Source organism: Channa argus, chromosome 1 (assembly GCF_033026475.1).
Source record: "Channa argus isolate prfri chromosome 1, Channa argus male v1.0, whole genome shotgun sequence".
Lineage (NCBI taxonomy): Eukaryota > Metazoa > Chordata > Actinopteri > Anabantiformes > Channidae > Channa > Channa argus.
This window is the reverse complement of record NC_090197.1, coordinates 13,308,752-13,320,095: the sequence shown is the minus strand read 5'-3', so window position 1 is coordinate 13,320,095 and position 11,344 is coordinate 13,308,752. Positions and strand designations below refer to the sequence as shown.

General features: G+C 38.2%; 2 protein-coding genes across 2 annotated transcripts; both read left to right on the top strand.

The window, feature by feature from the left end:
- The first annotated feature begins 5,039 nt into the window (after positions 1 to 5,039).
- Positions 5,040 to 5,961, top strand: LOC137102698 (kelch-like protein 10). The gene is made up of 2 exons (XM_067482472.1): positions 5,040 to 5,179; positions 5,454 to 5,961. Exons 1-2 carry the CDS (start codon positions 5,040 to 5,042, stop codon positions 5,959 to 5,961), a joined length of 648 nt encoding a protein of 215 aa, XP_067338573.1.
- A 289-nt stretch (positions 5,962 to 6,250) lies between these two features.
- On the top strand, positions 6,251 to 10,509 carry LOC137102694 (kelch-like protein 10). The gene is made up of 4 exons (XM_067482460.1): positions 6,251 to 7,318; positions 7,579 to 7,728; positions 8,045 to 8,281; positions 10,432 to 10,509. The coding sequence occupies exons 1-4, from the start codon at positions 6,599 to 6,601 to the stop codon at positions 10,507 to 10,509; spliced, it is 1,185 nt and encodes a 394-aa protein (XP_067338561.1). The 5' UTR covers positions 6,251 to 6,598.
- The last annotated feature ends 835 nt before the right edge of the window (positions 10,510 to 11,344 follow it).

Here is an 11,344-nt window from a genome sequence, read left to right as displayed (position 1 = left end):
ATTGTTCATGTCTCTTATCTATGAGAGACATTAGAACAGGTGCTATTTCTAATATCTGGTCTTGTGTCCAAGTGATATCAGCTGACATCAACTAGCACTGTTGGTGTTAACTTTCGAACTGATGCAGTTGATTTTTTGTTTTTTGCTGGAGGCTCATCAATTTTTTTTATGACTTTTTATGACAGAGTGGCTTATTCTTAACTTTCTCCAACTTTGCTCTAAGCTGCTATTTATACCTGACTTTATCTGACTTTCAAATATGGGCCAACAAGTTTGACTGTGTTTCCATTTAAATTTGACTTTGTTGCGGACAGAAAAAGTGTCAAGTGTAGCTGCTGGCTGTTCTTCACACAAAGGTCACAAGTTGCATGAGCTTTTATTCTTCTGTCCACGTTTTTGTGACAGGAATTGGACGGAGTGTTTGCTTTACTACCACTGTGTGGATATTTTGTTATTTAATGCATGGAAATAAAATGTTTAATGAATAACATTTAAACATGTTTGAAACCTACAGTAGCACAGAGAAAAGGTCAGAGGGGTATAATGTACGAAACAGCTTAATGTGATAATGGCAGATGGATTCCAACATGACATCGATGACAGAGCAATGGAGCATTTTACCATTTAAATAACGCAAGAAGTGTAATTTATTTTCTTCTTCTTGCATTTATCAAGCTATTTAGAGGCAATTTAGATCCGAGTGAAGTCCATTCTCCCAAAGCACACACACAGTGATGTGTATTGGCAGCATACATCTTCATTAGTGTCCAGTCAAATCTCTGCTCTTCTCCTGCTCCAGTTTCTTTGTTTCTCCCTCGTGAATTTTAAAATCTGAAATTTAACAATCTGTCATATTTAAATATGACTGAGACACACTCAGAGGATTGTTTAGTCAAATTTCCAGTTAATCACTGATATGCTTGCGTAACCTCACACAGGAAAATATTGTCAAGAGAGAGACACAAATGATGAATATGACTCTATTTCCATTTCAGTGCAATGAGTAAAATTTATGGCAACAATTTTTCCTGATTGATGCTGACTTTGAAGGCAGACAGCTCGTGCAGATAACAAATGTACAGATGATCTCTGTAAATATGACTTTTTGAATGGTCTGCTAAGAATACAAAAAAAAGGCCTTTTACCTGCAAACGAATGTTTAATTTATGTTAGTCAGGCAGGGTTTTTTCTGACTTAAGAGGAAGACGGAAGCATCACCATGTACTCATTGTTCTCGTGTTTCACATTCACTGCATACTGCTGGATCTGCCTGAGCTCTTTTTACTGAGCACCTCCATCTACTCTAGATGATCAATTTCTGTACATTTCCTCACTGTCTTTTAAAATACAATATTAGTACAGGTATGCTGACCTCTATATATTTCTTTAGGGAGAAAGGAGAAAACGTTAAGGACTAAAAAGATTTGGAGGAAATCATTTTCAGACATATGAACTAAGGCCTTGTTGTTGCTGAACTCCACTGAATGTTCAGTTTCTTGAATCTTCAGTCATCTTTTCCTGGTCATCAGAGAGACAACATGTGTGTCAGGGTCTAAAACTTTTAGATCTGACACATGTGATTATTTTTGCAGAACAGCTTTACTGTGTTTCGCGGGTTTTTCACAGGGTCAAGACACAAGAACAAAGCAGGATGTTGGGCCCATCACGTTGGTTCCAGACAAGATGTGGCAAAGGTACCATTTAGTTTGGCACACAGCTGGCTTTTGATTTATCAAACTGCCGAAACTAGGAGCTTTCTCAGTGATGAAAATATTTACTTGCAGCTCAGATCTTTTATGGAATTGTTTTTCAATTTGCATATATAGGAAATGGTACAGGACATCCCTTTCCTACTGTTCAGTGAAGCAGATTTTCCAGAAGTTGTTTCCACGTGATGCAGTGACTGGATCAGTGATCACATCCAGACAGATGGGGCACTGAAACTAATGTTTAGTCAGTAAGGACTGGCTGCAGCCATAAAAAAAAGCAATGTAAAATTCTAAGTAATAGTTTTGCAGAGTAGTCTGTAATTACTTTTCCCTCGTTTCAACTGCAGTGATGTTGAGTATCCCAAAAATATGATAAAATGCTTTGTCTCAGAAATGCAATGTCTTTCCTTTGCCCCACTCCTTTAAATTTAAATGGTTCAAACAACTTTTTAGCCAAACAAAACAAAAGGTAAAGAATATGCACATGACCCAGTGTAACCACCATAGCAGACTGACTGTGCGCCTCACGGTGCCAACATAAACACTGTGTGATGTAACTTCACATTTGTCATCAGCGAATCGGTTGATTAGATTATTTGATCCACACGCCTTCTCTCTCAAGTTCATAAAAAAAGCAAGTAATTCTGAGACTGTAATTAGGCAAAGATGTGTTAACTTACAGGCTAAAGCGAATATGGCAACCTTTACAGAATTCAAACAATCACGAATACTTGCATTTCTTAATGTCAGCTAGAATTACAATCTATCGTTACTTTCTCTAACATTCATCTTTCTGAAATTAATAAATTAGGTGCCTGCAGTAAATAGGAATTCAGTTTTTCCAAATTTGGATATGAAGTTTGTTGAAACTGAGAAATCTCAGGGCATGTTGGACTCCCCTTTCAGTCATTAATATTGATGGACAACAACACTATGTGCTCCTCACAGATATTTATAGGCACAGGTTTTGCTTTTGTGGGAGAGAAAAACTTATTTCCTTATTAAATATTCTGCTCACGCTGTGTGTCTGGATGTTTTGACATCTCACTCCTGAGTTGTTTTCCCTTCAAGACAGATTAGTGGCCCAGTGATTTGAAAACAAGCAGACTGACCTCAGTGTAGTTCGATGAAATCTTTTGATTACAGTCATTCATATCCACTCCGTTTTTTTCAGCACCTCCTCAGATACTGTTTAATCTGAATTTCCTGTATTTAGTAGCCATTCATCAACACAATGCTCTCTCCCACTGTTCGCTGCTGCTCACATTTTCGTTCTATCAGACGAAAATGCTATGAACTCAGTGTAGAATTCCTTTGGATGGGGTCTTTACTCAGTCAACCAAAGGCTAACCAGCTAATTAGATCTCAGGATACCTGCTGTGTTTGCCCTTGAGGAAAACAGTGGTTTAATACCATGTACTGAGTGCAGATTTCAGGGCCATAAACATTTGTTTGACTCTGTGTGTCTGTGAGTACATTAATGCCTTCCTGCATGAATGCATGTACATTTGTACGCGGTCATTTTGCATGTGCAGGAGAATTTAATGTGGAAGTGTGAAAGTGGCTGGATCTTTAAAAAAAAAATTCTAAACAGTTTAATGCCTTTAAAAAAATCCTGCTTATAGGCTCATATCCATTTATGCAATTATTCTGTTTCTGCTAAAAAATATTAATAATAATTTAGTAAACATTTTACAAATAAACAACCTGGTCTGCAGTGCAGACTCCACTTATTCAATATTTTACATGTTGTCAATCATGAAAAGCCTGAATTTCACATTTTACTTTTTACATAATATAATATTATTTTGGGGGAATATTTATGAATATTTATGTTTATATTTATGAACATACAAATTATGTTTACGATGAACTTTATGGTTGATGATATGAAATATATTTTTTAAATGCATCTGTGTAACATGTTTTAGATTATCTGCCATTGTGGTGTGGTAACCTGTTGGTGGTACCATTAGTGTAAAATGGGGGAAATTGGCAACATGAATAATAAATACAGTACGGCATGTGCCATGTGGTGACATAATTCCTATAATTCAGTTGACAGTGTTGTGAGACACTGTTGTGCTCCCTAAAAACACTGTCAACTGAATTATAGGGATTTTCGGAATTATAGAAGACAATGTTGTTACTTTAGTCAGTGTTGTTTCTATTTTAATCCACACAATCTTTTCCTAACCCAATCCATCTTGGATTTGTACCTAATTCTACAGTCCCATAGTTGATGCTAAAAACAACAGACAATGGCCACTGAATGATTTGATAATAGGTTAGAGTCACAGGTGTGTTGATGTCTACAGTCCTGTCTAATTTTGAGGCTTAGACAACATGAGTTGGGTTAAATACTGTATAAATAAATATATTTTGTTTGAGGTAATATTTTTCCAGACCAAGTGGAAACATAAAAATAATCATAAAACATTTTAATATAATACTTTTGCCACTACAAGATCGAATATGTAATTTAAGTTTTCGGTGTCAACACACAGTGTTTGTGACTTTTTCAAATATATAAATTATCCCTCAGCTTTAAGAGAACATTTAAACTCGGTCACATTTACATTTGCTACATTGGCTAAGGACAAGACTGGCACGGGTCGACTTTTATTTTCACCTTTAAAAACTGCAAAATATATAATACGCTTAATGCTTCAATGACTACTGTACTGTATCTAAAATTATCTAAGCTCACTTAGTTTACATTATTTAGTAAATATTGTCAGACTAATGCATGTTAAACAAAGACAAAATGGAAAATAGCACATAAAAATAATCTGAGAAATCAGTGTATTTTAAACAGTAATGAAATTGATGTTAATGATGTATTATAAGCTATAGCTTATTAATGGAGTTGTTTTATGTACTAACAGTTATTTTCATCCTCTCTTATACGTTATAATTAATTAAATTATTTTACGTGTCAAATAATAATCTATATATAAACTCCAAAAAGCACTTCCAAAAAGAAAATGTACTGTGAATGCTTCAGTGCTTAAAGGATTTTTCCAAGCAAAGCTGAAAAAACTGAAGTTGAAAAAGTATCAAAAGGCTTTTATTCTGAAAGTTTGTTTTTTTCTCCCAAACTTCAAAGCCAGTTAGCCTTGAACACTTCAAAGGCAAAAACTTCAAAGGCAAATATGGAGTTGAGTACAAGTAAATTACGTGTACTCAGTTACAGTTACTCAGTTATCTCTGGTCAACTGCGCTGTAATAAGGTTCCAATTAAAAGCCCAAAGGGAGCTTTGACTTAAATTCTCTACTTCCTTGACAAACCTACAGACAACGCTGAGAGAAAGTTGTCAAAACATCCAGATGAGTGACCAGGCCAAGTCTACCTCGGTATTTAATGAACTTCGTCTAGAGAGAAAACTTTGTGATGCCATTATCAAAGTTGAGGATGTTGAATTTCAAATACACAAGATCATCCTCTGTAACTGCAGCCGATACTTCCGGTAAGTTATCTGATAAATTTATACTCCTTGGATAAGCTAAAAAATTTAGTTTTGTTATAGTTGTTAACTTGAGTGTAAGAAACAACAGTTGTCAGAGCTAAACTGATTCAAAGCAGGTTTGTTACATAGCAATGCAAAGAGCAAGAAAAGGTCATTAAAAACCTGATGATTAAAAAAATAGACAGGCTACAAACTGTACAATACTGTGTGACTGTTGTCAGTATGAAAAAGTAGAATACATAGTCTTCTGCTATGCCTCTGTCCTGACCCTCAGAGCTCTCTTCACCCGCTGGTCAACTGCAGACAGGAAGGTTTTTAACGTGTCCATCCTGTCTCCTCAAATGATGGAGCTCATCATCCAGTTTGCATGCACTGGCTCTGTCATGGTGACTGAGGACAATGTACAGGGCCTGCTGCTAGCAGCTGATATGCTAAATGTAATGGACATTGTGGAAAACTGCTCCAACTTCCTCAGTGAGCAGCTCTGCCCAGAGAACTGCGTTGGCATCTGGCAGTTCACGAACATCTGCCTCTGCCCTGAACTGCGGCACAGGGCCTACAGCTACATCTTGCATCACTTTAGGCAGGTGGTTTTCCAAGATGAGTTCCTGCAGCTTTCTTTCCAGGAACTCACTGACATACTTGAAAGAGATGACCTCAATGTTTCAAAGGAGAGCATTGTGTTTGAGGCCATTCTTCACTGGATCTCCCACCTACCTGAAGAGCGGGAGGGACACATCACTGTGCTTTTGTCTAAGGTAAAATTCTGCCACTGCATGTAACCCCGATTTGCATCCTCAGCATTTAGATGGTCGTGTTATCCTGACTGCTTTGGTGTAATCAATGCTGTAACAACCGCCAAATTGCAGTTAATTCTGTAAGATTTCAACACACACATGGATCCAAAAGCACAAGTCAGGACTAGGAGTGCAATCAAATAGATTTATTAAACTACTCATTAACAGAAACACAGCATATGAACTGAAGAAAATAAAACAAAGGTAGTAGGGAAATAAATTCACTAGACAATTTAGAACGGAAAATAAGAGGTAAGAGAGATACTAACAGAAAATCACTGAAGGAGGTGCTCACAAGACAACGTATAGTGTCTTGCCAAAGGTATTGGCTACAAACAAAACTACTAGCCAGGACTGGGAATTAAACCACTATGGGGAAACATAAAACCTAACATCTGAGCAGTCCAGCTGAGGATGGTTACACACCTGGAGCTTGGTTAGTGTGGGATTCGTTAGGTGATGATAAAAACCATCAAACATTTTTAATAACGATAAAACATTTGAACATTTCTTTCCAACCAGTAATCATGACTCAAAATATTAATAAAATGCCAACATATTGAACAGCATGAGTTGTCTGGGCACTTGACTTTACTACAGTAGATTAAGTTAAGTTCATTAAATGTGTCCTCTTTTATCTGTCCAGGTCCGGCTTGCCCTGTTAAGTAAGGAGTACATCAAAAACACTCTTATGTCCAATAGGCTTGTGAGTAAGAACAATGAGTGCCTTGAAATAGCCAATGATGCCATGCAAACCATAAGTCATATGGCCACAAACAGACTTTTGCAATCCGATGTCCAATGCAAACCCTTCGCCCGCCCTCGCCTTCCGGATGCCGTCCTGTTGATCACTGCCTCCTGGAGCGACTATCCATTCAATGGCATTAAAATATACAATGTCTGCGCCAACACCTGGATCGGCATGCTAAAAGTTGAGATGCGTCCTCGTGGGTTTTACGGTGCCGTCTGCCTCAACGAGCATGTTTATTGTGTTGGTGGCTATGATGTGGGGGAGCATTTCAACACTTTGCACAGGTTTGACCTCAGTACAAGCACCTGGCACAAGGCAGCACCCATGCACTATCATCGTAGCTATGTGAGTGTCACAGTGTTAAATGGGTGCATCTATGCCATTGGTGGTTCTGATGGACAAACTCAACTCAGTACTGCAGAGCACTACAGGCCTGAAACCAATCAGTGGACTCTTATTGCACCAATGCACGAGAAGAGGACCAATGCCAGCTGCACAGTACTCCACAGCAAGGTTAGTGAAGTGAGAGAACATCTGGGTACACATTCAATATGTACTTTTCAGCTCCATTCAGTCCATGAATATGGTTCAGTGGGCAATACTTAAATTGGAAAGTTAAAACATCTCATAAATACAAAATTTCTACTTTTCATTAAAGTGCAGAAGTTTAGTAGTAGTTAGTAGTTAGTTAGTTTAGTAGTAGTAGAATTTAGTAGTAAAGTAAGAAATAACACTAACGGGGACATTTTGAAATTGAAATGAATTAAATGATTTTGAAAGCACTCTCTAACAAACTACGTCATGGTGACGGTGTTTCTGCTTTCACTTACCTTTGTCCCTTTTCTCTTTAGATTTATATTTGTGGTGGTTTCAATGGCAGCGAGGACCTAAAGACGGCCGAGTACTACAATCCAGAAACCAACCAGTGGACATTGATTTCACAAATGAACAGCAGACGCAGTGGAATTAGAGTCATTGCATATGCAGATCATGTCTACGCAGTGAGTATATGAAAGACGGCCAACACTCACGTATCATACTGTACAAAGTGTCTGATGGGAGAGATTTGGTCAGCAGTACTTCCATGCTAGTTAAAGGGAGTTAATGGTTTTTCAACATATAATTACCAGATTTGTGTCCTAACCAGAGTCACGTTCCAATTTTATCTATTAAACACATTTATTGGCGCTTTGAAGTCACTATTTATTAATCGGTTCACTTTAGAACTTTTATTTTAACAAAGAACAGATAAGTGCACTGGGACACTGGCTCCATCTTCTAAACATGTGATTTGCTTCTCTACTTTTCCTTCCATAGGTTGGCGGTTTTGATGGAATCAAATGGCTGAGCAGTGCTGAGGCCTACAATCCCCAGACCAATGCCTGGCACACAGTGTCCTCCATGTTGAGCCCCCGTGGCAACTTTGGCATTGAAGTCATTGATAACCTTCTGTTTGTTGTTGGGGGCTTTTGCGGCTCAAGCAGCACCCGTGAAGTTGAGTACTACGACGTTACGACGAATGTGTGGCTTGTAGCCTGTCATTTGGAGGCCACCGTTAGTGGCCTGAGTTGCTGCATGGTTCCCAGACTCCCCAACATGACTGACTACACTCTCCCTTATGACAGGATGCCGTTTTTTTCATTTTGCTAACGTTGAAGAACAGTAGGAGCCTGGTGATGCCATTTAACACCTGGGCATTTTTTTTTTATTTTTTCATAGTCTTTCCCACTTTTCACCTTGGCAAGACATTAACATAAAGTGATGAGCTAATTTTGTTTTGCATTAAACTGCTGTTACTCATTATTTCCGTCATGGATCTGACACTGGACTCTACTCACCGCCACCTTTTGTCCATCCTTGCATTAATCTACCCACTCACACACCCTTCCCTTTGGCAATTCTAATACCTGCACACCCCCCTCTGCCCCTCTTTCTCTGTCTCTTCCACTATTCCCATAAAACTCTGCCCTTCACTCGTTTCCCCTCACCCTGTTGTCCACAGCCCTGCTTCCTGTTTCCCAGCTTTTATTTTGTAATCCATCTGTTCCTCTTCCTCTCTAGTCATTTCAGCTACTCCACAACTCATCAATCAATGTTTTCACCTGTTCCCTTGCTTATTTAAAAGTCCCCTGCCAGATTGTCTCTCTGCATTCCCTGTGCTCCTGTATACTGTGGTTTCCAGTTTGGAATCCGGCCTCCTTTCTCTACCTGACTTCTCTTTGAGAACTCTCACTTTTTGGTCTGAGGTTTTGTCTTTGTGTATCTGCATCTGTTGGTCACCGTTGAGTGTGGGTTATTTGGTTATTTGAGTTTTGGTTATCCGTTCATCCTTATCTATTGCCCCGTTTTATGCTTGCGTTTGTTACCTGTTTACCCCTGTTTATATTATCTGTGTATTTCTGTTTATATTCTATTATTCCTTCCTAATGCCATCTCAATACTTGGTTATTTGTAATTCCCACTTTTGACCACTCTGTGCTCTTGCACATTTTTGGCCCTTGTGTGTGTGCACCCGTTATTCTATAATTGCAATCTGACCCTGGTAGTTTCTTTAGATGTTATAGGTTATTTAACTTTATTTGGTTCATATTTTGGTTATTACTTTTTTACTTTTGCATATTTAAGTAATGGGCTAATGTTACTAAACTGTTTGTCTAGAATTTGTTTATAATTTGTCTAGTTACAGTTATGTCTACCATTAGTGTGTAATATTGGTTTGGCCAGCCAGTATATATGTTGCCCCTTGTGTGTCAGGTTAGGTCAGTTTTGTCTCTGTTGTGGTTAGAACTTGTGTTGTAATTTCAGTTTGATAGTTTAAGTTAGCTGTCTTTTGTTGACCTCTTTTAGGGCCTGCATTTTGTTAGTGAATTTAAATTTCTTCGTATATGTTACATTTGGGTAAATAAAACCCATTTTCTTTGTGACTTTATTCCCGTGTCCTGTGTCTACCTGCTCGGTCCCTGACAGCCCTTATCTGGCAAAAGTAAACCCCTGGTATGTAGGTACTTTATTTATGTTCATGGAGAAATTGTTGTTGGACACCAGCACACTCTGAAGCACTCTACTACTTGGGTTCAGGGTCTTGTCAAAGGACCCTTTGCGAAGTAAAACTGCGAATCAAACTGGGAGTCAAGGACCGACTAGCAACTAAACCTAATGGCATAACAAAGTAAAGTTGAAACCCCTTAATTACGTTTTAAGTACTTGTATTAACATTTAAATATGCTTTTATGGGATCTTGCACATTCAACACTTGTTCTGCTGTTCTCGGTCTGTTAGCAAACTTAATCTATTAGCAAACTTAATCTATTAGCATTCTTACCTTTTTATGTGTCTTGACGTGACTTTTCAGTGGTTTGTCATTAATATAGAAAACTATATATCATAGCAATAAAACACACCGTGAATATTGTGGTTACTATTTGAAAATAAAAACAAAAAAAATCAAAATTAAAACTTGAAAGGGAGCAGCACGGTGGAGTGGTTTGCACCACTGCCTATCAGAAGGACCCCGGTTTGACTTTACCTGCCGGCTGCAACTTTTCCGTGTCCATTTTTTACTCTCCTTTCATGGTTTTACTCAAGGTACTTTGATTTCCTCCCACAGTCCAAAGACATGCATGTTAGGTTAATTGGTGACTCTTAAATGTCTGTAGGTGTGAATGTCTGTGTTGGCCCCTAAGACAGACTGGTGACCTGTCCAGGATGTACCCAGCCTCTCACCCAATGACATCTGGGATTGGCTCCAGGCCCCTGTGACCCTGAACTGGATAGGAGGATAAAGATTATTGGACAGATGATGGGGCAGCTCATTTATTTCTTTGTCCATTTAATTTCATGATTCCATTAAAATTACTGTTGTGTAGCGTGTGTGTATATATGGCATCAAGTTTTATTTAATTTTATTATTACATTATAGATCTCACTTAGTGCACAGCTTTCCCCATATAGTTTATTGCCATGTTTGGATGGAGAAGTGACTTTTAAAAAGGTGCTAATAGGCCATATGACACCCAGACATAAAATCCAGAGTGAGGCATATACATACTATTTCATTAATAACCAACTTTCCATCCAAATGTCAAGAAAACTCGACTTATCATTTCCATATGCAAATTTTAAATGCACATTTAAACAGATAGATTGTCTAACAGAGAGATGAATAAATGGCAAAGGCAACAAGAGATTAGAGAGAAATAATAGGAAACAGTAAAGACACCTGCGGAGAGATGCATACAGAGAGATTGAAGTTGGTGCTGTTACATGACTTTCTGGCTGATGTCAAGGACGGGATGTTCTACAATCTCCTAACTAAATTTGGACAAAACTGGGATTATTCAGGGGGAAGAAAAGCTTGAATAACTTCTGTCTGTCCTCTGTTTGGCCACATGCATCTCTTTCTCTCTCTCTCTCTCGCTCACTCTCTCTCTGGTCTTCCTCTTTATCTCACAGACAAAGCATTGGTTGCTTAATTTTGGGCAGAGTCACCTTGAAGCAAAAAGTGGAGAGTTGTCTGTATGTTAATATGAATGTGTACCACTAATAATGTTAATTACTGTATGTTGTTACAGCAGGAGCGGGGAAAAAACCTTTTATTCTTATTTCATTTATATGCAA